The following is a 26,092-nucleotide window of genomic DNA, read 5'->3' as shown; positions in this document are numbered from 1 at the left end:
TGAAACCAGCACCTTTAACGCTGACCAGAGGAAAGTGTGTGGAAGAGGAGGAGGAGGAGGAGGATGGGTGTGTGTGTGTCTTTGTGTCCAGTACTAATGCTAGAACATTAGCTAAATGGGCTGTGAAACTCTCCTGATCAGCAGTGTTATAAGCTCAGTGCAGGTGTCACTTCAAGTTGTGGTTAAGGAAACTGAACAATGGTTTGGTGTGTTGTCTGAATTGACAAACCATGCTTTGCAATCGGCTGCCAAACTAGAATTGGAAATGATGCTTTGTAGTGGGGTTGCATCTCATAACTTGGCATGTCATGTTATTATTATTAATTACATTTATATACCGCCCCATCGCCAAAGCTCTCTGGGCAGTTTACAAAAAAAATTAAAAACATTAAACATTAAAAACAAATATACAGTTTTAAAACCATACAAAGTTTAAAACCATGAAGCACAGATAAACAAGTTAAAAGACCTGGGGTCAGAGCTCAGCACATGCTGTTAAAATGCCTGAGAGAAAAGGAAAGTCTTGATCTGGTGCCGAAAAGATAGCAGTATTGGTGCCATGCAAACTTCATCGGGGAGATCATTCCATAATTTGGGGGCCTCTACTGAGAAGGCCCTCTCCCTTGTTGCCAGACTCCGAGCTTCCCTTGGAGCAGGCACCCGGAGGAGGACCTTTGATGTTGCACGTAGTGTACGGGGGGGGTTCTTGTCGGGAGAGGCATTTCATCTGGTATTGCGGTCCCAAGCCGTGTTAAGGTTTTGTAGATGAAAACCAGCACATTGAATCAGGCTCGGAAACATATAGGCAGCCAAATCAAGCGGGCCAGAATTGGTTTTATATGTTCGAACCATCTGGTCCCCGTTACCAATCTGGCCGCTGCATTTTGCACAAGCTGCAGTTTCCAAACTGTCTTCTAAGGCAGCCCCATGTAGAGCTCATTGCAGTAATCTAATTTAGAGGTTACCAGAGCATGGACAACTGAAGCCAGGTTATCCCTGTCCAGATAGGGGCATAGCTGGGCCACCAACCGAAGTTGATAGAAGGCACTCCGTGCCACTGAGGCTACCTGAGCCTCAAGTGACAAAGATGGTTCTAGGAGAACCCCCAAGCTACCAACCCGCTCCTTCAGGGGGAGTGCAACCCCATCCAGAACAGGTTGGACATCCACTATGCACTCAGAAGAACCACCCACTAACAGCATTTCAGTCTTGTCTGGATTGAGCCTCAGTTTATTAGCCCTCATCCAGTCCATTGTCGCAGCCAGGCACTGGTTCAGCACATTGACAGCCTCACCGGAAGAAGATGAAAAGAAGTAGAGCTGCGTGTCATTAGCGTACTGATGGCAACGTACTCCGGACGACTGCACCCAACGGTTTCATGTAGATCTTGAACAGCATGGGGGACAGAACTGACCTCTGTAGAACCCCATACTGGAGAATCTACGGGGCCGAGCAGTGTTCCCCAAGCACCACCTTCTGGAATCGACTCGTCAAGTAGGAGCGGAACCACTGCCATGCAGTCCCTCCCACTCCCAACTCAGCCAGTCTCCCCAGAAGGATACCATGGCCGATGGTATCCAAAGCCGCTGAGAGATCAAGGAGAATCAACAGAGTCACACTCCTCCTGTCTCTCTCCTGACAGAGGTCATCATACAGGGTAACCAAGGCTGTTTCACCTGTGTAACCAGGCCTGAAACCTGACTGAAATGGATCCAGATAATTGGTCTCATCCAAGAGTGTCTGGAGCTGGCCTGCCACCACTTGTTCAAGGACCTTGCCCAGGAATGGAACCTGTGCTACTGGCCTATAGTTATTAAAATTTTCTGGGTCCAGGGAGGGTTTCTTCAGGAGTGGTCTCACTAGCGCCTCTTTCCGGGGCCCTGGGATCACTCCCTCTCGCAAAGAGGCATTAATCACTTCCCTGGCCCAGCTGGCTGTTCCATCCCTGCTAGCTTTTATTAGCCGAGAAGGGCAAGGATCCGGTACAGAAGTGGCTGCACGAACCTGTCCAAGCACCTTGTCAACGTCCTCAAGCTGTACCACCTGAATCTCATCCAAGAAACCAGGACAAGACTGTGCTCTGGATACCTCACTTCATTCACCTGCTATAATACTGGAGTCTAAGTCCTGGCGGATGCCTAAGATTTTATCCTGGAAGTGCCTATCAAATTCATTACAGCGGGCCTCAGAGTTCTACCATGTCCTTGGGGCCAGCATGTAATAGCCCCCAGACAACTCTGAAAAGCTCCACTGGATGGCACATTAATGATTTAATAGTGGCAGCAAAATATTGTTTTTTTGCTGCCCTCACTGCTTTGAATACATCTTACCTTAGGCATTTACCAATGTTTGATTGCATCCACCAGGAGTTCGTCTCCATCTGCACTCAGGCTGCCTCCTATATTGTTTCATCGCTCTCAGCTGTGAGGTATACCGTGGAGCCGTACGTCATGACAAAATTGCAGCATTTGTTCAACGTCTGGAAAATGAAAGCTGAGAAGTAGTAGTTCATCTATACATCTACAAGTTCAAGCCAAGGTTGGGCTTTAAAACCATGGCTATTGCAAACCAAGGTTTCACGTGACGTCTGTTGTAATACTTTGATTATAGAAATAAGGTAAAGTGACGTTTTAACATAATGAATCCTGGCAAAATATTAGTCCAGCTTTTCACCCACGTTGCCTATAAACTGCCTGGTAAAAAGAGAATAAGCTTTCTAAAATAACCCATTCTTATAGGCTGCGTGTGTTGCAATTTTCTGTTTGCTTCTCCTTCAGATTTAAAATGCAGAAAGGATCGATTGAAAAAAAAGAAGAAAGTCACAAACATTATTTCATTTGATGAGGAGGAAGATGAACAAAGCCTGGGGGATGTCCTAAGGGCAACGGTGGCAGGTGAAAGCTCTGAAGAAAACTCTGACCAGGTTTCCCTCTATGTAGCTTCTCCCCCTGGAGACTTGCTAGCTAAACTGAACAGGGACCAGACTGTGCCTTTGTTGAAAAACGATTCTACATATCTAAACGGAGACTGTGGCTTCCAAAAGCTGGATGTTAAAAGTATAGATGATGAAGATGGGGATGAAAATTATGAAGCTGATGGCAAAATGTTAAGAAACCACAGCGTGCCCACAGAGGCGGAGTCTTGTGGAAAGTGAGTACTCTTGCATGTGCTGATTAGACAACAGGCGGTATTTTCTTGTGTTAATAGGAACAGGCCAACTGAAGACTGAGGGGTTGTGTTGTTGCACGTGGCTTTCCTTTTTGGAAGGAATGGGGAACCTCATGTCTGGGGGCCAAATGCGGCCCTCCAAGCATCTCAGTCTGGCCCTTGGGACTCTCCCCACGCAATGCCCCTTCCCCAGCTACATTCCCTCTCCCAGGGCATGCCTCTCACTGACCCTGCTTTGAGAGGGAGTGTGCCTGGCTGTAATGTGTCCTTGCACTTTGATCATGCCATTGACTTGTCTGGATGGAGGATGGAGAGGGGGGTGCGGGTGGGTGTGGAAATAGCCTGCCACACAAAAGTCAAATGTACATCTGCCACTTTGGCCCCATCTGCCTCCTGCCTGCTCACCCCTGGGGTGTGGCCCCCAGAAGGTTGGCCAAAAGGGAATGCAGCCCTTGGGATGAGAAACATCCCCCACCCCTCAGCTTTGGGATTTTTCCTTTGCAGCTACTTGAACCGTATGGCAGACTCCTCCTTGCTACCTGTTTTGTCTTGGTCAACTCCGTCATGGGCATTCTGGGGCTTTGAAAAATAGCAACAAACAAAATTAAAGCCAGGGTGCATATCCCAGCTACCACGCAAATAATTATCTAGAGCAGGTGTGGGGAACCTTTGGTCCTCCAGATGTAGCTGAACCTCAGCTCCCATCAGCCCCAGCAAGCAGGGCCAATGGCCAGGGATGACGAGAACTGTCTAGCAACGTCTGAAGGGCAATCTTGTGATCTGTTCAGCTATCTCTTTCTCTACTCTTCCCTCTGTCTTTTCCTTGATGCTGCCACCGCCAAACTTCTGGTTTGAGCCAGAAAAGGAATCTGCAGCTGGCAAGCACAGTACCAGTTTGCTCGTGCACATGCGCACACGCACGCACGCACGCACCCCCCAGGAGCCTTCCTAGTGAGCTAGTATGGCACCATGGGAAGGAGGGCCTGGCTTGGAGTCCAGAGTTTGAATTCAAATCCCCGCTCGTGTCTCCTGGGTGTCAAGGGCCAGCTAAAGATCACCCCCACAGTGAGCGGCTCAGGGGTGACGTGCCCTGCCACCTGTGCAGCCGTGGGCAAGCTGCATGGTCCCAAGGAGCCCAGTTGCCCCCCAACTGGCAGTTGCGGACAAAGAAGGGGCTGGCTTGTGCAGTTGTGGCAAGCTGTGCAGGCCATCACCAGGTGGGGAGGACTAGCCTCGGAGGGAGGCAATGGTCAACCCCCTCTGAATACCGCTTACCATGAACACCCTATTCATAGGGTCGCCATAAGTCGGGATCGACTTGAAGGCAGATCATTTCCATTTCAGGAACCTTCGTTTAGACACTTGGGCTATCTAGTGCAGTCTACATCTGGTCTACACACTGGTCACATCAGCACACAATACATTTAAAGCCCTCCTATGCCACTGTAACAGTCATGCCTTTCCCTAAGGTCCTGGGAACCATAGTTGGTTAAGGATGCTGGGAATCATAGCTCTGTTAGGGGTCCCCTTACAACTCTCAGCAGTGTCTCTCAGCCTAACCTACCTTGCAAGGTTGTTGTGAGGATACACTGGGGAGAGGGAGAACCATGTGTGCTGCCTTGAACTCCTTGGAGGAAAGGTGGGATATAAATTTAATAACAGCAGCAATCAATCAGTCAATAAAATAATAAAATGATACATTTGGGATCACTGACCATTATACACATTTACTGACATGCGCATTGCTGCTGATTCAGTTGTGTGTCCCCCCCTTTGTTTATTGTGAGCTGCTTTGAATGGTCTTTTGTGGCATGGCTGCATACTCATTAAAATCTGATCTCACCTGCATCTTTTTTTTTTTAATAAATTATTTAGAACATCTGAGGTTGCAATGAACAAGTCACTGGTTTGTGCTTGGTCTCCTCTGCAAGTCCTGAATGATGATTCTGATGAGTTGTTCCCTGTCAGTGCTGTAGGCTCTTTTTCCCAGACAGGTGAGTATTCATTGATAACGCCTGATATCTTTATGGCCAAAGCTGCGCTGAAGTGCAACGAATGTCAAAATGGGCAATTGCAATGCATGGAGGGTGAGTTGCTTACAATACAAAACATTTGTTTGTTTTTAAAGTAGTGTCCTATGGATACATTTGTCTTGTCTGATGCTTCCCCCTTTTGACGAAAAACCGCCAGGTGAATTTTCTGTGTGTTTGCAATGGAGAGAGAAATGTATTACTAAAATGCTTTAATTTATACCCCATCGTTCTTCCACCAAGTAACGCCAGGTGCCATATGTCGGGTTTCCAGGCTCTTTTGAAGCGCTGAGCCAGACCTACTTAACTTTAGCAAAGTGAAGAACAGAAGAGCCTGACTGCTGGATCAGGCCAGTGGGCCATCTGAGTCCAGCATCCTCTTCTCACAGTGGCCAACCAGATGCCTCTGGGAAGCTTGCAAGCTCTCCCTGCTTGTGATTTTCCGTAACTGTTGTGAACAGTTACATGCTGGGCCTGACCATTGAGGTACGCCAATAGCCATCATGGCTAGTAGCCACTGATAGGGTGACTGCGTTGTATGCCTTCAAACCAGGCTCAAAACTTGTTGGATGGATTGTCTAGGATTTTATTTATTTATTTATTAAATGTATATCCCACCCTTCCTCCCAGAAGGAGCCCAGTAACGCAAAGCATTTTTGGTGCTGCGTTGTCTTGTTTTGTTTGCGGGTGGAAGGTAAGAACATAGGTTGCCTGCTGGATCAGATCAGTGGCCCATCTAGTCCAGCATCCTGTGCTCATGGTGCCTGGTCGGGTGCCTGTGAGAAGCCCATCAACAGGATCTGAGTGCAAGAGCACTCTACCCCATGGCGGTTTCCAGCAGCTGGCATGCAGAGACATACTGCCTCCAACAGTGGAGGGAGAAGATGGGCATTAGGGCTAGTTGCCACTGATAGCCACATCATGAATTTATCTCAGCCTCTTTTAAAGCCGTTCAAGTTGGCCGTTGTCGGCTCTTGTGGGAGCAAATTCCATAGTTTAACTACGGACAATGAGAGCAGAAGCTCCAGAAAAACGCAGCAGCATCTTTGGCTCCCAAAAAAGAGGATTCCGTTTTGGCATGAGAACTTTAATTTGAATGAATGAATAGTTTATTACGGTCGATTACCAGAAAGATATATCATACAAGCATAGACAGTACAAAACAGGGCTAACAATGCAGTATTCCCTAAAAGTATGTATATACAAACTATTTAGACAGATGTTGCAGAGTGCAGCGGTCCCTGGGTTATAAGCACTTTATGTAAATGAATTGCTGCAGCAAAAAAGTTTGCAACCTTACATGTAATACGGGGGTCTGTGTCTGCAAAGAAGTAATGCACATAAAAAGTTGCATCCCTGCCCGGCAAATTCTGGAGAAAAGGGGTGATAAACTGTCTGCGGAGATCATTTTAAAATATACATTCTAATAGGACATGAGTTGCGGTCTCAATAGCACCAATATCACATGGGCAATATCGTTCAGCAAAGCGAATTTTGCAGAACCTTCCCTCTAAAAGAGCAGATGGCAGAACGTTATATTTGGCCAACTTTAACTTGAGTTTTGGAGTCGACAAGGCCCTGCGTGCTCTCTTGGAAAGACCGAGTGAATCTGTTTTTTTTTTTGTAGCTCACTCATCTGGCTATGTAAGCTGTTGCCCAAGAGTGTGTGTACAATAATAAGCCAATTGGGGTCCAAGGGTGATCGCTAACGTACCCTTTGTGGGACATGTCACCAGTGCTCAGTGGAATGTACTAATAAAGAAAAAAGACTAAATACAAATCAGTGAGGTCTATAAAAAAAGAAGTAATAAAGATGCGGCTGACAAGGAAAATGTAGTTTATCATTGGGGGGAACGGAGAGAGAGAGAGAGAGGTGCCCAGCCTGAAGATTGACAGCTATGCAACAATTCATCACATAGAATGAGACTTTATGCTTTTGTAAACCTTCCATTCATTTTGCTAGGACTTGTGCAGCAGTTTTTTGGGGTGAATTATGCTCTTTTTGTTCTCTTTGACACTATGGACAAAAAAAAAAAGTTGCAAAGATTAACCAAGGCATTGAGTGCCCTCCTGAGGACTTAACTCTACAGCACATTAGAAATAGCTGAAAGGCTTGCATACAATGGATCAAAGTCTCTCTTTAAAAAAGGCATTGTCTGGTGCCAAATTGAATGCACACCTTTCCACTGAGCTTAAACGCTGAAAGGACTTAATGTGTCCATGCAGTTTCTTTTGAGCCCCCTCCCCACATACAAAGAATCTGTTAGGTGAAGCGCTGGAAGAGGGAATTTTGTTATGAAAGGTTTTCTTTTTTGGTTGGAGAAAATCCTAGCAAGAGCAGTCTAGCTCTCTGGGGCTAGCAATACAAGATGCACCTATTCAAGCATCAGACCACCTTCCTTCTTGAGTGCATGCGGAAGAGCCACAAGGACCTGTTCTTTGCATTTGTTGTTTCAGTGTTCTTTTTAATGCACATCAACATTGAGAGGCCAGTGAGACAATGACAGATGGCAGAGTTCTTTAGAGATTGAAAGAAGATTGACGCACAGATTGAAAGTGGCCTCTGGAAATGCCTGGCTAAAAGATCTTGTCCCATTGAATGCTCAAATGGAAAAACAACAACACAAACAACCGTGGTTTTTCAAAACGTCTGACACTCTGCTGTCAGTCACTTGTCTTGCAGTTGGATTTTCATCCCCCTCTCCTTTTCTTGTTCTCCTTTCCTCTCTTGTTATGCCTCCTGTGTAGCAGACCTGCTTTCCAGCATGACTTGATGCAGTGTCTGATGTTGGAAAGGGCTGTTTTTTAAAATCAAGGTGAAGCCAAGAAACAGTGGCTTAGGAACATTACTGGTTTGTTCTAAGTCAGGTATGGGGAACCCTTTGGCCCACCAAATGTTGCTGAACTCAAAGTCCTATCAGTCCCAAGCAAACATGGCCAAGGACCAGGGGCAATGGGACTTGTAGTTCAGCAATACCTGGAGGGCCACAGGTGTCCCACATTTTTCTGGGATTGGGAGGCAGGCTGGGGTGGTTTGGCTGTGAGGGCCTTGGCTCCCACAGTGACCAAACAAACACACCCCTGGGCATCTTTCCATATCTAAGGTCAGGGCTGGGGAGGGAAGGGAAGGAGGGGGCCACTCCTGACATTGTGCAAGCTCATTGATTGGGTTGGGGTGCAGGGGTCCTGGCGATTGCAATTTTTGATTTCTCTGTCAAAAATCATGTATCCCTGGCAAGTTGCTGTTACTTTTCTATAAATTGGCAGTCACAATAACTCACCTTACATTTGATGCAAGGACAAACAAGATAAAAATTATGTCATGGGATGACTTTGCAACGTGACTGTGCTATCCCTATTTTCCTGTCTTGGTTCCAGAATTCTTGCACTTAGGTTTCAGAATGAAGACATTTTTTTAAAAAAGAAAACTTATTTACCTGGTCATAATGTCACTCTAAGACTGCAATCCTATACTCGCTTACCTGAGGGTAAGTTCCACTGAACTGAGCTACTTGAATGATAACTTCTGAGTCGTTATGTCTAGGATTGCATTCTTAGGTGTGTGATTCATGGGCGTCTGATTCTTGGCAAGGAGACTATCAGCCTTAAATAAAGATGTCCAACAAGAGGTGGATTTTCACCTCCATACTGGCTCCAATGATTGCAGTATTTAATTTAGCGCATCATTGCCCTCCAACTCGAAATTGTCCTAGAGGAGATTTCTCACACAGCTGAATTTTGAGAGTGAAAGTTAACAAGGCTGAGAATGAAAGTTAACAGGGCTGGAGCAATGTCTGGGGAGAAAAAGTAACATGAACTAGGACATGCCGTATTTCTTCTAACAGATTTATCCACTTGCCATTTTAGATAACCTGGAGAATGGTGGTGAGCATGAAACGGTTGACTTTCCCGTTGAACTGCCTTGCAGAAATGCTAACCTGCACTTCAGGTATATAAAAAACAGACAAATTTTTGAACGAGCCCATATGACTTTTAGCTTTCTTCCTACCTAAAGCTTGGAACAAACTGCCTTGGGAAGTTGGTGGCCTCACCTGCGCTGGAGATATTCAAGCTGTGGCTGGGCATCCGTCTGTCAGGGATGCTATAGCTGCAGATGATGATGATAATTAATTTCAATTGATTTGTTGCTTGTTACCCTGCTACCCAGAGGTCTCCAAGCGACTTACAACATTATTAAAAGCCAAAAGAAATACACAATCGTGCATAAAACAAAATAAAAAAACCAACCAAAACCACCCCCATACAGCTACCAAAAGCTTTGCCTGCACACTAATAGAGAAAATATCATCTTAGTCTATTGAATGCTGGGGGGGGGGGAGGGAAATAAATCTTTACCTGGCACCAAAAAGATGTCAATGAAGGCGCCAGGCGGACCTCACTGGGGAGCTTAATCCACAGATGGGGAGCTACAACTGAAAAGACCCTCTCCCTTGTCACCACCCTCAAAGCCTCCCTCAGAGGGGAGACCTGAAGAAGATCTAAGGGTCCGGTTAGGTTTATATCAAGAGAGTTGTTCCAGAACATATTGGGGTCCAGATCCTAGACCAGATCATCTCCCACAGATGCTTTCCAACCGTACGACTTTATCAAAGGAGCAGTATGGTGTACCATTGCATGTAAACCAAAGATTTGGAAGTTAAAAAATAAACGCTACTGCAATGCTGGAAAACCATTCTGTGTCTGTTTGGAAGCAACAATCCAAGACTGTGTCCCAGTTCAGACAATTAGTTAAAACAGCGATGAGGAATCTGTGGCCTTTGAGATATTGTTGGAGACCAATTCCCATCAGTTTCAGCCAGAGTGGCCAATGTTCTGGGATGATGGGAGCTATAGTCCAACAGCATCTGGAGGGCCCGGGTTCTCCATCTCTGCCTTCAAGCATTGTTTTAAGTGATCAGAAATAAGCTGCCTTCAAGCCCCGGTTTTGCATACTCCTCTTCCTGATTGTCTTTCTCTGTGCATAAGAAGAAGGAACAATCCTTGGTTCTGCATTGTGTCGGATCACTGGGAACTGTGGCTTGCTGTAACCAAAATTAGTTAAAATCTATCAAGATCTGAAGCTAAAGTTAGATCCTGATTCTTAATGGACTTTGGTTAGAGCAAGCCACAGTTTTCAGAGTTCAGCTGTAAAGCAAAACAGTGATTCTTTAAAAAGTGAAAATGCAGGGCTTGTTTCTGATTACTTAAGTTGCATTGGACTTGCATCTCACTCCTGGATAGATCTCTTTTGTGCTTTTGGTTTGGCCTCATGTTTAGCACTCCATTTGTAAAATGGGAATTATCCCACCTGATTCGTTATGCGTGCTGGTCCTGCTTAGTCCCATCTAATCCTTAAACTCTTTTAAAAAATATTTTTATTGATTTTCAAAATAAACATATTCCGTTGCCAATACGACTGTTGGAAATTGGAAAACATAAATAAAGTTTATCTCAAACAATTACCCCTTTCCCCCCCAACCTACCCCATCCCACCCTCGCACATCATTGCACTTCTAGAAAATAAATTTTGCAGACATTCTGTCTCCATCTCAATTATTTCTACATATTAAAGAGTCTTTGCCAAATCGTTTACACAACGCAAACAGGAAAAGCAAAAATCAAGTGTCAATATTGGATTAGTAGAGTTTTAAACCACTCCGAGTTACTATTGCAATGCTTAGGCATTCCAGATGTGGGTGTAATACAAGGGCAGCTTGTTACCATGTTCATTTTGATTAATATATGCTACAAACGGGTACCATGTATAAAAAAATTGTTGGGTTGGGTTGTGTCTTGCGCCAACCTGAGTTTAGTTAATCCTCAAACTCTTAGATCTGTCATTCATATTTCAGGCACTGTGCCATTGGTAAAGTCAATGGAGCTCAATTTTCCAATACCATGGTCTGGTATTGAACACCGAGGTGGTATATAGTGGATAAATAAGACTTGTAACAATACTGCAATCAAAATGAATGAGAACTGTGCAAGAGCGTTAATGTGCCCTTGCATTACTGCCATGCATTTTGATTAGGCCAGAGACAGGGAACCTTTGGCCCTCCAGATGTTACTGAACTATGTGATGTTCCTGTATTAATGTAAATATGGTAAGTGCTGTTTGTATAGGAGATATGTGGTAAGTGGAATGAAAGAGGAGGGGGGAGTAAATGAGCAGTAGAATGCTGGATGATTGGCTGAGTGTTTTGGATGGCTGAGAGTATAAATGGAAGGATGACAGTTGAATCTGGGTGGACGTTGGTGGGTTGTTTGAGAGGTGTTTGGTGTGTTTTTGAGAGGAGATTGTGTGGAGAGTTGGTGGATGTGAGGAGAGTGTGGAGTTCGGATTAATACTAAGACAAGTATCACAGGAATAGATGAAACCATATGCTTATGTGCCTTTATAAAGTAATCTTGTTATTTCTAATCTATAATAAACACTATTTTGGTTTACCGGAGGCCTGATCCTTGGCTGGGGTTTCACAGACCAGAAGGGAGGGTAAGGTAATAACCAAGGCTGAAGGGAAACTGTAACAATTGGTGGCAGCGGTGAAGGGAAGAATATAACACCACAAGTATCCAGAGCAAACCAGAATTAGATGCATTCTGTATAGATCAAAGGGATTGGGACAGCTTAAGCACGCAGTCACAGAGGCAACCTGATTGAGAGAGACTCAGGCAGAGTCTCTGGGGATACTGGTTATAGGACGTGACTGGTGGTGCTGCCTAGCAGGGGGATCTATTGAGATCTGTGCTAGAGCGGGGAGAGAAACCATAAAAAAGGACAGTCCGGACTGGTGGAGTCCCTGGTGGTGCCTAGTGACAGGCAGTAGCCACTAGCAGGTAGGAACCTGACAGGGAGAGCCAGGGAAGGGCGTCACAAACTACAACGCCCATCACCCCTGGCTATTGGCCATGCTTGCTGGGGCTGATGGGAGTTATCAGGAGGGCCAAAGGTTCCCCACACCTGGTTTAGGCTTTACCATTGAAGTGGATTGTGCCCAGTGTTCTTCTTGTAGATCAAATGTTTTCTTTACCCTCTTATTTCCATTTTCCTCCCCCCCCTTTTTTAAAGCAGGGTAGAAGCTAGCCCCCCTGTCCAGGAGAACTCTCTGCATGAGCTGCTACCTTCAGCCAATGTGCCAGAATCGATGACTGTCGGTAAGCATCTGCTGAACCACACTTGGACGGGGGTTTCTTTGTCTCTACCCATGCAAATGCTTTGTCAGGACAAGTTCTAGTTCACTGGCAAGGGCTGCTGTCCATGTTAATTCTGCCTTCCCCTATGTGGTGCCTTCCAGATGTTTTGGATTACAACCCTCATCAGTCCCAGCCAGCACGGCCAATGGTCAGAGATGATGGGAGCTGTAATTGCAACAAAGCTGGGGTGACTAATATTTCGGGACCTCTGTCTATAAATATGTTGTCCGACAGGTGGAAGAGCAGAACATTAGGAATATAAAACCCAAGCAATAGGAAGCAAAACAAACAAACAAACCACCACATAATTAAAGAAGAGCATAGCAGGATCAGACCAAAGGCTCCTTTAATCTAGCATGATGTTTCCAGCAACACTTGTCCAGATGTGCTTTGGAAGCATATAAGGCAGGGCTCTGGAGAGCAGAGCTTGCTTTGCCAAAACAGTTTTTAAAAATAAAAATGTAAATTGCCCAAACTACGGAAGTAAAAGATCCCTTCCACCAAACATTATCAATTTTATATGAGTATCTTCCTTGTGTAGAATGGGCTGGTGTAGGATGCAAAAATGTTGATCATCAGCAGGGGGAGCAATTGTTCTTGCATTTACTGCCTGCATCGGCTGTGGGTCAACATACTAAAATTTTGGTATCGGATCCTTTTTTGGCATTTTAGTGGGTGATATTTAACCTCATTTCCAGCTATCCTGAAAGTTGATTTAACCTTAAACATCATGAAAGGTAAACCCATGATAGTGACCTGCTTTTGAATAGAGAGGGTGTTGTTGCATGAAGCCTGTGTAGGAACTCTGTGCACACACACAGTCTGTAAAATAAACATTATAGCATTACCGAAAGTAGGTTCAGCATAGTAATTATGTGGGCACCTGTAGCAAATAAATAATGGACTCCAGGTGGGATTCTGCCATCACCAGCCTTTCCCAACCTGGTGCCCTCCAGATGCTATTGTTGGACTACAACTCCCATCATCCCTGACCATTGGCTGTGGTGTCTGGGGCTGATGGGAGTTCAAGACAGGTTGTGGAAGGCTGAGCTACACGAACCTGGTGCAAGGCAGCTTCCTGTAATTGAGGTCACATCCACACCATACACTATTACACCACTTGAACCGCCATGGAGAATTCTGGGAACTTTGGTTTGTTAAGGGTGCTGGGAATTGTAGCTCTGTGAGGTCAGCACCTTTAACAAACGACAGTTCTCAGGATTCTCCGTGACTGTTAAAGCGGTATCATGGTGCTTTAAATGTATGGTGTAGGTATGGCCATAGTTATGCTCCATTATGGGGCAGGGCCGTAGCTCAGTGGTAGAGCATCTGCCTGGCATGCAGAAGGTCCCAGGTTCAATCTGCAGCATCTCCAGGCAGGGCTGGGAGAGAACCCTGCCTGAAACACTGGAGGGTTGCTGCCCGCCAGTGTGGACAGTGCTGAGCTGGATGGACCAATGGTCTGGCTCAGTATAAGGCAGCTTCCTTTGTCAGGGAAGGCCGTAGCTCAGTGACAGAGCATCCGCCTTGTATGCAGAAGGTCCCAGGTTCGATCCTTGGCATCTCCAGGCAGGGCTGGGAGAGACCCCCTGCCTAGAACCTTAGAGAGCTGCTGCCAGTCAGTGTAGACAATATTGAGCTAGATGGAGCAATGGTCTGACTCAATATAAGACAGCATCCTAAGTTCCTGTTCTGACCGGCAGCAGCTCTCCAGGCTCTCAAACAAAGAAGGGCCTTCATCAAGGCAAGCAAGTGAGGAAGGGCCGTCGCTCAGTGGCAGGGCACCCGCCGTGCAGGCAGAGGCTCCCAGGTTCAGCCCCCAATGGGCACCTCCAGGCAGGACTGGAAGAGTCCCCGGCCTGAAACCCTGCAGAGCTGCTGCCAATCAGTGTAGACAATACTGAGCTAGATGGACTAACGGTCTGACTTGGTATAAGGCAGCGTCCTGCGTTCCAGTGTTCCAAAACGTGTGCTCTGCCAAGGTGAGCAGTGTGATTGTAATATTTTTGCAAAGTATCTTGTTTTTATGGATGGCTTCCCACCCTCCGATTACTAGGGAATGGCTTCTGAACAGCGAGCTTCTGGCTTGTTGCATAGCAACTCAATTCTATAAACGCGCAGCCGGTCTAAAAAAAATAAAAGATGAAAGTGCAGAGTGATAATAAAAGCCATAAGACCCGTGGCTACAAGTGGTTTTCGACAGCAGTGTTTTTAAAGGCAGCGTTCGCCACATGTGTGGGCTGAAAGAGAACTTTGTTCTGCTTGTAGTTTTCCTTGTCAAGCCAGAAAGCATCTCTTCCCTTTTGCAGCATCTGAATGCGAGCTTTGTTAATGCGTCTTGGAGAACAGTGGCAGCGGCCTTATACTGAGTCAGACCATTGCTCCATCGAGCTCAGTGTTGTCTGCACTGACTGGCAGCAGCTCTCCAGGGTTTCAGGCAGGATTTTCTCCTAGCTCTGCCTGGAGATGCCGGGGATTGAACATGTGGCCCTCTGCACGCAAAGCAGATGCTCTGCCACTGAGCGACGGCCCTGCCCTTACGTCGGCTCTTGAAAAGCGCAGCTGCTCTCCTGGCCTTACTTGCTTTGAACGACTTTGAAACCCCACAAATCTTCCAAAAATACTGGTGTTGAAAGCATTTATTATTATTATTATTATTAAATTTGTATCCCACCCTTACTCCCAGCAGGAGCCCAGGACGGCAACAAAGCGCTAAAAACACTTTAAAACATCATAAAAACAGATCTTAAAATACATTAAAACAAAACAGTATTAAAAACATTAAAAAAACAAAAAAACTTTAAAAAAGGGTTAAAAACATTATTAAAAAACCATATTAAGCAATTCTTTTTTTTTTTACAATAATTTTTATTCAAATTTTCATAAAACATAGAAAACAAAATCATAAAACATTCAAAGACAAAAAACAAAACAAAACAAAAAAATGATTAAACAAAAAAAGATAAAATGTTGACTTCCCATTTGTCACATATCAAATCAGTTATAGATCTACAATATATAACAATCCTGTCTCTTAAATCATATTATAAAATCACTTTCCTCCAGTAGTTATCTTAATTAATCATCAAATCTCATAAACATTACTTTATTCTTTCCACAAAAAGTCAGAGAGGTTTCAATTCTTTAAGAAATATATCAATCAATTTTTCTCCAAATAAACGTCAATTAATCCATCTCATTAATAATTATAATAATCTTATTGTCATAACCATAGTCCAAATAAACATTTCGATTAATCCATCTCATCAGAATCTGTTAGGTCCAATAATTTCAATAGCCATTATTCCATTATCCCTATTAGTTCCATCTTCCATCTTCAATAGTCCTGTTAAGTCCAGTAATTTCAGTGTCCAATCTTCCATTATCAGTATTCCATAATAATCTTGCTGTTGTAGCCATAGTCATATAATAAGAGTCTGATGGGAATTTCCTCTATCCCAAATATTTTCTTGCCATCCATTCTGAATAAGTTGCTGAAATACTGTTGTAAAGTCATATCTGTGTTCTTCTTTTTTACAAAATGCACTGGCTCATCTCTTAAGAGTTTTTCCATTGTCACATGGCTGCAGTTAATTCCATAGATTTTCTCTATATCAAGCTCCATCACATCATTCCAGTCCAGAAGATTATCCAAGCCATTGATAACTTTATCTCTAATATCTTCATTAATTTCTTCAGAGATAACGTTAAATTCCAAACAGTAGATTTTATTTCTAAAATCCATAAACTCCAGATCTTTTTCCAATTCCACATTTGTTCCAATCTCCAGGGCTTGTATCTTCCCTTTATTTTTTCTTTTCTCATCTCTGATCTCATTCTCCTCTCTCACAGGATCCCCTATTTCTTTAAGCTCCTGCGTCATTTTGCTCAGTTCAATTTTCAGCTCCTTACTACCCTGTCGCAGGGTTTGTTTCGTTATCTCAATCTCATCCATTATTTTCTGAAACATAGTTACTTCCAGATTCTCAGCCACTTTCTTTATTGCCATTTTTAAAACCACGAAAACAAAGCAAAACAAAAATAAAGAAGAACCACTTCTTATTTCAGCAACAATTGGGTTAATATTCCAGGCTTGATGACATCACAGTATAAACAGAGCAACCTGCCTTATCTCTCTATGTTCAAGAATGCAAAACAAATTTAGTTCTCAGCATCAAAACAGTTAGTGGCGTCGTGAAGAAGCAGATTCGTCAAAATAAAATAGACCAAAAAGAGAATAGTCCCAGACAATATAATATTCCTCGGAATAGAAATCAGGAATAGAAATCCCTCTTCTGTTTATTATCTTTAGAATGCACTTCCAGGACAGCTTTTTGCGACAGAAACAGAGATAAGCTGTTAATTTCGTGAATAACAGAGAAGAGCTATATCTCACCCAGAAGTTGTCCAAAGCCGATCAATCTGACAAATCTCCTTTTGCTGCAACAATTTAAACCAAGTAAAAAAAATAATAGAAAGAAGGGTGCTTGCCTGTTAGTCCGTTCTCTCTTTAAAGAAAAGATAAACGTATAGCTTAAACAGATAGAGCTTGTTAGGAAGTCCGTCCGGCATTGTTGGCTGGACCTTATCTCATAAATTAATGAAATCCAGTCCTCCCAACAAAAACAGGCTTTTGAGGTTGATCTCTACGTTTCTCCCTGCCCGGGAGAAATTTCATCAGTCAAAAAAAAAATGTTCTGACTGATTTATATCTGAATAAGCTTCTTTTGAGGCGGGAGCCCGTCCCAAAAGCAGGCACAAGCAAAGTCACCCTTCCCGGAAGTGCATATTAAGCAATTCTAACACAGACGCAGACTGGGATAGGTCTCAACCTAAAAGGCTTGTTGAAAGAGGAAAGTCTTCAAAAGACGCTGAAAAGATAGCAGAGATGGCTATCTTAGTTATATTTATATTCACAAATAGGCAAAAAACCTTGCGGTTTAAGAACATACCTATAGCCCACAGCTATTCTATCAAACTGTAAAAAGCAGGGAAATTGGGCAGCTATAGTGAATGCACTAGGGGAGCAGGAGACCTGAACTCCTCTCTGAGATATTGTACTGCCCTACAAAGCTGTCAAAATGCAAACACCATTTGGGTTGGTCTTTCACAGTCCAATCCACTTGCTGTGTAGTTTGGAAGAATTTGGTAACTTGTGCCTCTGAGCATATGGTGAGTGGTGGCAACACTTGCCATCTCCAAAGATAGAGAATTATATTTTTGTATGTTTGCTGGTGTTCTTCTTATTTGCTTCTTTCCTGTGTTATTAATGTTTCTACAGAGAATCTACACTAGAAAATTTTATTTCCCTCATTATTCATCCCAGAAATCTGTGTCAAATTTATTTTTATTAATTTCAAAGCCTTTTTATTGGTCAGTGTCATATGATGCTGAAGACAGCCTTTTGTGTTTCAAATTGGAGGTTATGTTCTATTTCTATTTTGGGTGCATTAACAGTGGAATTTGGACCTGCAGTTTGATGAAAAATCAGACTGATTCCAATATGTTGCTACTTCAGCAATGACTCTAGCTGTTGGAAACAAGAGGATGCATATTTTCAGCCTGCTATGTTTAAACCACTTCATTTAAGGCAAGGTGGGCACAGTCAATTAAAAACATAGAGCACACGTAGCATTTTGTTAGAATATATTTCACCTCCCACTGTTTTATCTTGTGCAAATTGACACACTCCTGAGGTCCACTGGAGACTATTCTACAGAAGTCAGTGCCATTATTCCACAATTATGTTTGGAGTTTTTTTAGTATAAATTTTGCAAAGAGTTGCTGTACTTCACATATTCACAGAAATAGAAACAAAGCAAGGTGTTGGTTTTAACCTTTAAAACCCTAAACGGTTGTGGCCCAGCTTATCTGAAGGAGCGCCTCCAGCGTCGACAAGGATGCCGCTCAACAAGATCAACCTCAGAGGACCTTCTCTGGATCCCACCGGTTAAAACAGCTAAGCTGGTGAGGACCAGAGAGAGGGCCTTTTCAGTAATGGCCCCCACCCTATGGAACTCTCTCCCAAATGACTTACGCCATGCCCCATCTATGATCAATTTCCGTCGGACTCTGAAGACCTGGCTTTTTGGGCAGGCTTTTAGGACAGATTAAGTTTTTACTGTTTTTTACTGTTTTTAAAATTTTAACTATCATGTTTCTGTTTTATTGTGTACGTCGCTCAGAGTGGCTGGACAACCAGCCAGATGAGCGACTAACAAATTTAATAATAAATAAATAAAATGATTTCCTATAGGAAACTTCACTAAAATTGCAAAGGAAATCAGACATATTCAAAGTGACCATCTGAACTATATCACCTGTCTTAATAATGTTGCTTCCTCCCTGCTAAAACAAGATCAGCACAGCACATGTCTTCTTTCTATTATTTGGGCTGATTGCAGGTATTGCCACCACTCATCATATGCTCAGTGGCACATGTTACTAAATTCTTCCAAGCTACACAGGAAGTGGATTGGACTGTGAAAGTCCAACCCAAATGGTGTTTGCATTTTGACAGCTTTGTAGGGCAGTACAATATCTCAGAGAGGAGTTCAGGTCTCCTGCTCCCCTGGTGCATTCACTATAGCTGCCCAATTTCCCTGCTTTTTAAAGTTTGATAGAAATAGCTGTGGGCTATAGGTATGTTCTTAAACCGCAAGGTTTTTTGCCTATTCATGAATTTCCCTGCTGCTATTATAACTGTTTTTATATGTACCGATGACTGTCCAATATTTTATTTATTGTTATTATGTGATTGCATTTGAATTTTTGTATTTTATCTCATTTTAATGTACGTCGCCTAGAGTGGCTAATTGCCAGATAGGCGACAAACAAATTAAAGATTATTATTATTATTATTTAATCTGGGAGGTAAGAAATAGGATCATGTCCAAGTTTGCTGAGAATGGATGGATCATTTGCATGCTTATTGAGTTCAATGGGATTTACTCCTCTGCAATCATGCTTAGGATAGGTGAAACTGATCACAGAGGATGGGGAGGAGGAGGAGGAGGGAGGGGAGGAAATGCAGAGGGGAGGACTGGGAGGGGAGCAGGCAGGATGGGGAGGGGAGGAGGACAGGTTTGATCATTTCCATGTTTATTAAATTCAGTGCGATTTACTCCTGTGCAATCATGCTTAGGATAGGTAAAACTGACCGGGGGGGGGGGAGGAAGGGGAGGGGGAGGGGAGGAGGAAGGGGAGGGGGAGGGGAAAGGGGATTGGAAGGAGATGGGGAGGGAGGGGCCAAGGAAGGGGGAGGGAAGGGGCAAGAGGAGGGGATAGGAGGAAGGAGAAGGGAGGGTGGGTTTGATCATTTGCATATTTTTTTAGTTCGGTGGGATTTATTTCTATGCAATCGTGTTTGAAAATGAAAATGGACTGCCTTCAAGTCAATCCCCAGCACCTATTGCGACCCTTTGAATAGGGTTTTCATGGTAAACGGTATTCAGAGGTGATTTCACCATTGCCTTCCTCTGAGGCTAAGAGGCAGTGACTGGCCCAAGGTCACTCAGTCAGCTTCAGGGCTGTGTGGGGATTCAAACCCTGGTCTCCCAGGTCGTAGTCCAACACTGACCCAGGGAAGGGGCAGGGAGTGGGAGGGGAGGAGATTGGGTGGGTGGGCACTGGGCAGAAGGGAAACCCCTTTCCTTTCCAAAAGGAAAACATTGTAAACAGAATCATTCTTTTTCAGCCTTTCCCCCACCTTTTTATTCTACAGCAGACACATGTAGCCTCCCACCCAAATTGAAACCAAAGCTTTCCCTGGCCACATCCACACCAGGCCTTTATTTCACTTTGGACAGTCATGGCTTCTCTCAAAGAATCCTGGGAAGTGTAGTTAGTGAAGGGTGCTGAGAGGAGACGCCCGGTTCTCCTCACAGACCTTCAATCAGAGTGGCTGACTGTTAAACCATTCTCTCAGGGGAATAGGGGTCTCTTAGCACCCTTCACAAATTACACTTCCCAGGATTCTTTGAGGGAAGCCATGACTGTCTCACGTGAAATCAAAGTCTGGTGTGGGTGTGGCCCCCTGATTAGCCAAGCCCAGCAGCTGTGAGGCTTTTAGAACTCTGGCAGTTGGTTCTTACTGAGCATGCTCCGCGTTATCATTGGGTCCCAGCCAAAATTTATTAAATTAATAAAAAATCAGCCAGGCATTTTTTAAACTTTTAAACTGCAGCAGATGAAGGTCAGAGTATGGGGCAACGTCAGTATTAGGATTACAGGTACTCTGTCAACATGGCTGATTTTTAATGAATTTCAACAGATTATGAGAACTCTCAGAGAAAAAAGCCCAAAAGGGCTCTAAAGTTTTTCTCTCTCTTTTTACACTTTGAACTGTCTATTCTCTCTGACTGTTTTGTGTATCGCCATGAAAATTGACAGGGTTGTTAAGCAAGCATTTCTGAGTTCAGGACTATAAGTTCTGTAAGGTTTTGTTTTGAAATGAGCTTATGGGAAGCATCAGAATGGCATGGGGGGTATTTTCAATTTAACATTGCGGAATGTGAAAAATCCCCGTGGCTGTATAATATTGCCGTATTGTATAATAGAGCAATGTGCAATAAAACATCTTTAGAAAAGAAATCAGATAATCATTAGATGATTGGCTAATCAGAAATAAAAATCAAGCAGCTGCAAAAGGTCTGTTTTCATAAAAATGTCTTCAAGAGACATCTGAAAGTCAAAAGCAAGGATGCCTACCAAATCTCTGCTGGAAGAGTGTTCCACAGCATGGGACCGGTGACACTATATATGCCCGGTTTCTAGTTGAGGCCACTTGGGCCTCTGTAATATGGGAGACAATTGTCAGCACCCTTGCAGATAATCCCGATGATGGGGCTGGGATTTGAAGGCATGCCGGTCCCAATGCAAGACCTTGAACGTGGCCTGGTGTAGGCTGCAGTCCTATACACACACCTGCAAGTGAATCTCATTGAACTTGGTGGTGCTCACTTTGGGGCAAAGATCACTGTTTGTTTGCTGAGAATTAACAAATTCTACAAAGTTTAATGAATGGGGTTGAGAGCGAGGAAGGTTTCCCCCTTAATTTTTTAAAAAAACTTTGATAGGTTGTCTAATGTATAGACAATGTAACAAAAAAGACAGAAATGTTCGGGGCCATAGGATGAGACAGTCACGCAGTGGTAGAACCCATTTTGTTTTTTTAAAAAAATGTAAGCTTTTTTTTTAACAAAGAGGCAGTGTACGAACCTTAAAAGTGATCAAATCACAATGTCTGTATGCAAAAGCAGTGCCCTTGAGAGCCAGTGTGGCGTAGTGGTTAAGAGTGTGGGACTACGACCTGGGAGACCAGGGTTCGAATCCCCACACAGCCATGAAGCTCACTGGGTGACCTTGGGCTGGTCGCTGCCTCTCAGCCGCAGAGGGAGGCAATGGTAAACCTGCTCTGAATACCGCTTACCATGAAAACCCTATTCATAGGGTCGCCATAAGTCAGGATCTACTTGAAGGCAGTCCATACTGTTATCAAGGCTCTTGAAAAAGGAGAAAGAGGGCAGTGCAGGGCTGGATAAGACTTTGTTAGGCTATTTCCCATCAGCTGTCATGTTTCCAGTCCCTAGTATAACGCATCAGACTTTTCAGCTGATAGAGAATAGGAAAAAATCTGTAAATTAAAAAAAAAGCACAACTAGAGAAATCAAATGCATTTACTGGCACTGAGTTTCATGCTATGTTGAAAAGCAGTCTGAGAATAGGTCCTATTCAAGAATATCTCTGTATATATGCTGACAGTTCCTTCTCAAGAGGTCCTTAGATCCTTATCTAATCCTTGACTAGCTACTGTGAGTGTTTTAAATTAATAACTTGCCCTGGAGGAAGTGGTGGGAATTATTAAACGTGATGAGCACACATTCTTCCGAGGTATGTCTGCTTCTCCAGATAAACCTGTCAAACACATCCGTTGGCAAGTAAAATGTTCCTAGACTTAATGGTACTTTCCGACAGTCCATTTTCTCCAGCGGCCTGATTGCTTATTAGGAATTGTAACGCAAATAAATACTAGATGTCAGCCTGCTGGAGAGAGAATTCTTTAGCCTCTCTTTTAATGGCAAAAGTTGGTCCGGGGCTGGGTGGTTGTGGCTTATGTGGCAGGCAGCACAGGTGGGCTGGACCAGAGGCAAAATCAGGCGGATCAACTAAAGTGAATATTACCGTTGTACGGTAGGCCAGTTTTCACACACACTCATGCAGCTCTCTCTGTTCCCCCATCCCGGCAACCAAGAGGCATGATCAGAGTTCATGGATGTATTCCAGGCAGGCAAAAATACTCAAGGAGGGTGTGAAGCAGGGCTGGTAAGGGGTGTGGCCTGGTTCTGAGGGCCAGACCGAGAGGGTTGGAGGGCCACATTCGCCCTCCGGGCTAGAGGTTTCCCACCCCTCTATCTAATTTTTTAAAGTAGTAAAACACATGCATGCATACAGCTACTTCACAACTGTCTGTTCTTATGAGGAGGATCTCTCTGGGAGGAAGGGCGGGATATACATTTAATTAAATCAACAAATGAATGAAGCATAGCTTTCAGGGTTTTTTCGCGTTGTATACAGAAACTGTTAATCAAAGAGAATAGTAGACTTATTTATTCTAATCCCCCCCGGCTTCTGCCCTACAGCTGAACTTCGACAAGCCATTGTGGCCATGATGAACAGAAAGCACGAACTGGAAGAGCAGAGCAGGTAAAAGCAGAGCAATGCTTTGATCGTCCTGATGTTAAGATTCTGGGCCCATGTCCTTACGGGGGGAGTTTTGCTTGACCGTGTTCACACATGAAGAGGACAACAGGGCTTTGCCCACTAGCCTTGTGCCTTTGCGACTGTGCCCCACTCCGTGCTCACTGGGGCAGGCTATCGCCAACATGTCATCCTGCTGCTGAAAGAATTGCACTAGTTACCTATTGGCTATTGGGCTAATTTCAAGGTTCTGGTTTTGGTTTGCAAAGCCCTATACAGCTTGGGACCAAGATAGCTGAAAGACCGTCTTATCCCTTATATGCCCAGTTGACCACTGTGCTGTACAGGTGAGGGCCTCCTGCAGATACCATCTTATCAGGAGGTTCATTCTGCACAACATAGGAAATGGACCTTTAGTGTAGTGGCACCTACCCTTTGGAATTTCCTCCCCTTAAATATTAGACAGGCACCTTCTGTGTTATCTTTTCTAGTCCAACATCTTGTCCTCACAGTGGCCAACCAGATGCTTATGGAAGCTTGAAAGCAAAACCAGAGTGCAATAGCACTCTGCCCATTGGTGATTCCCAGTAACTGGTATTCGGTACCATGCTGCCTCTGACTGTGGAGGCAGAGCATATAACCATCAAGGCTAGTAGCCAAATAGCTTCTCAGAATGACATCAAGTGATCTGTTTTTGCCCATCTGGATGATCAAGTTGATTGTTGGGGTTTACACAGCATTCTGCACTTGCCTCATCAGGAGCTGCTTATTGGGGGGTGATTGCAAATTGCCTTTGGGGATGCCTGGTTAGCCTAATTAGGCTGGCAGGCTGGAGGTTCCTCATTCCTGTGCTAATGGGTCCTTGAGAAGCATCTTGTTTGTGTTTTTTAAAGATGGTCAGATAAAGGAGGACTGATGACCTCATCAGGCCATTAGTTATGAAGCAGAAACTTGCCATAATATATTCCTACTCTAGGAACCTCTAGGGGTGGTGACTCTCCAGCCTGCAGGCCAGAGTTGGCTGGGCATGCATCCTAATTTGGCCCGCGAGATAGTTTTCTCCATATCATGCCACCTGTTCCACACCTGATGCCATATGTGACATAAGGTGTGGGGCAGGTAGATATGCAGCTGGGAACTAAATCGTGCTGTCAATTCCTGAAGAAAGCAGGCCTGAAGTGAGTTGACAGACAGTGACTTCAAGCCCGCTGATCAGCAGCACTTCAGAGCACTGTGCAGGGCTCCTTGCAAGTCCTTTGTGGTGCTTTGAAGTCCCAAGAAGCATCACCTGAAGCCACTGTGATGTCACGTGATTGAGTGTCAAATTTGGTCTGTGAGAGTTAGGAGATACAAGGATCTAGCCTGCCAGCCAGATCAGGTTCCCCGCCCTGCTCTAGGAGATTGTTCCATTGCTGTTCCTCCCTCCCTCCCTCTTTCTCTCAATACTAAGATTTAAGCTTCTCTAGAGACTCTTTTCCCCCTCAAACTGGAAGTTTCCTAAGCCTTAATCCCAGATGTGTGAGGATCAACTGCACACTGTCCATGCTCAATATCTCTTCACATGTTGCAGAACTAGCCTGGCAAACAGGAGCTTCAGCCCATGTTTGAAGTCTTTCATAAGCAGGCTGATCACTTGTCAGTTAGACAGGAACAAAGAAGCTGCCTCATATCGATTTAGTTCCATTGGTCCATCTAATTCAGTATTGTCTACACTCACTGGCAGTGGCTCTCCAGGATTTCAGGCAGGGATCTCTCCCAGTCCTACTTGGGGATGCCGCTGCGGATTGAACCTGGGACCTTCTGCATGCCAGACAGATGCTCTACCACTGAGCTATGGCCCTTCCCTAATGCCCAGTAAAAGAAACAGACGTGTAGTAGTGGAACTTCTTCTTCATCTGGAGGAAATTAAGCCACCCAGCTGGTACAGTAAATATAAAGGCATTTTGGTGGCTCCCATGGCTCCTCCACTCCCTGTATTGCTAAATCAGTAAGCCATTAGAAATAGTTTTTTAAAAACCGAAATGAGTGGGCTTGTGTGTTCCAATGAACTCTGTGAATGATGCCGTTGGGAGTCATGTACTGCCAGCAGGGTCACCCATGGCGGTAAGGTCAAGGGAGAGGAACCAGACAAAGAACGATCCAAGAATGTCCTCAATGGCAGAATAGGAGGAGGATAACAATGTATACGTTACAACGGCTGTGAAGGCGGATGAAGGCTGCAGCAGATAAAAGTCTTCCAATTGTCGTGGTACCCATGCCATTGGATCAAAGCCTTTTTCTGTCAAGATTGTGTGTTGATCGTCGTGCGCCGATCTCCCCACATAAAACAAATTCATGCACAGGCATCTTCCAAGCAAAGACCTTACCTTGGAAGGCAATCTTACTCGGCCACGAGTGATCACCAATGATGATGACACTTTGATTAATCGTTCCTTAAAATTCATACAATTTGATTAACATTTCCTAATGATCTGTTTAAAACTGCATTCATTCGCATATGAATAAAGCAATAAATCCAGGGGAACAATCATTCTTTTGTATGTATGTATTAGATTTATATCCTGCCCTTCCTCCCAGTAGGAGCCCAGGGCAGTAGATAGCACTTTATTTATTTATTTATTAAAATTATTAGTCGCCCATCTGGCTGGGGAAACTCTGGGCGACATACAAAATAAAAACATACAAATACATTAAAACATTAAAAATCTCAACAATAATAATAAAACCTAACCCACCCCAAAAGCCTGCCTGAAGAGCCAGGTCTTCAAGGCCCGGCGGAAGCTCATCATAGAGGGGGCATGGCAGAGATCATTTGGGAGGGAATTCCACAAAGTGGGGGCCACAATTGAAAAAGCCCTCTCCCTAGTCCTCACCAGTCTAGCTGTTTTAACTGGTGGGATAAAGAGAAGGCCCTTTGAGGCTGATCTTGTTGAGCGGCATCCCTGATGATGTTGGAGGCGCTCCTTCAGATAGACTGGGCCAAAACCGTATAGGGTTTTAAA

General features: G+C 44.2%; 1 protein-coding gene across 3 annotated transcripts in view; it reads left to right on the top strand.

Annotated features, from left to right (window-relative positions):
• Nucleotides 1–26,092, top strand: part of SNX29 (sorting nexin 29) — a 301,418-nt gene that overhangs the window by 24,880 nt on the left and 250,446 nt on the right. For all 3 annotated transcript variants that reach the window (XM_061599557.1, XM_061599558.1, XM_061599560.1), the window contains exons 8-12: nucleotides 2,778–3,150; nucleotides 5,044–5,162; nucleotides 9,066–9,147; nucleotides 12,271–12,353; nucleotides 23,033–23,096. In XM_061599557.1, the coding sequence (XP_061455541.1) occupies nucleotides 2,778–3,150; nucleotides 5,044–5,162; nucleotides 9,066–9,147; nucleotides 12,271–12,353; nucleotides 23,033–23,096 (721 nt within the window). The remainder of the gene's footprint in view (nucleotides 1–2,777; nucleotides 3,151–5,043; nucleotides 5,163–9,065; nucleotides 9,148–12,270; nucleotides 12,354–23,032; nucleotides 23,097–26,092) is intronic.

This window comes from Rhineura floridana, chromosome 17 (assembly GCF_030035675.1).
Source record: "Rhineura floridana isolate rRhiFlo1 chromosome 17, rRhiFlo1.hap2, whole genome shotgun sequence".
Classification (NCBI taxonomy): Eukaryota; Metazoa; Chordata; class Lepidosauria; order Squamata; family Rhineuridae; genus Rhineura; species Rhineura floridana.
Note: the sequence above shows the minus strand (reverse complement) of the source record. Positions and strands in the feature narration are given on the sequence as shown.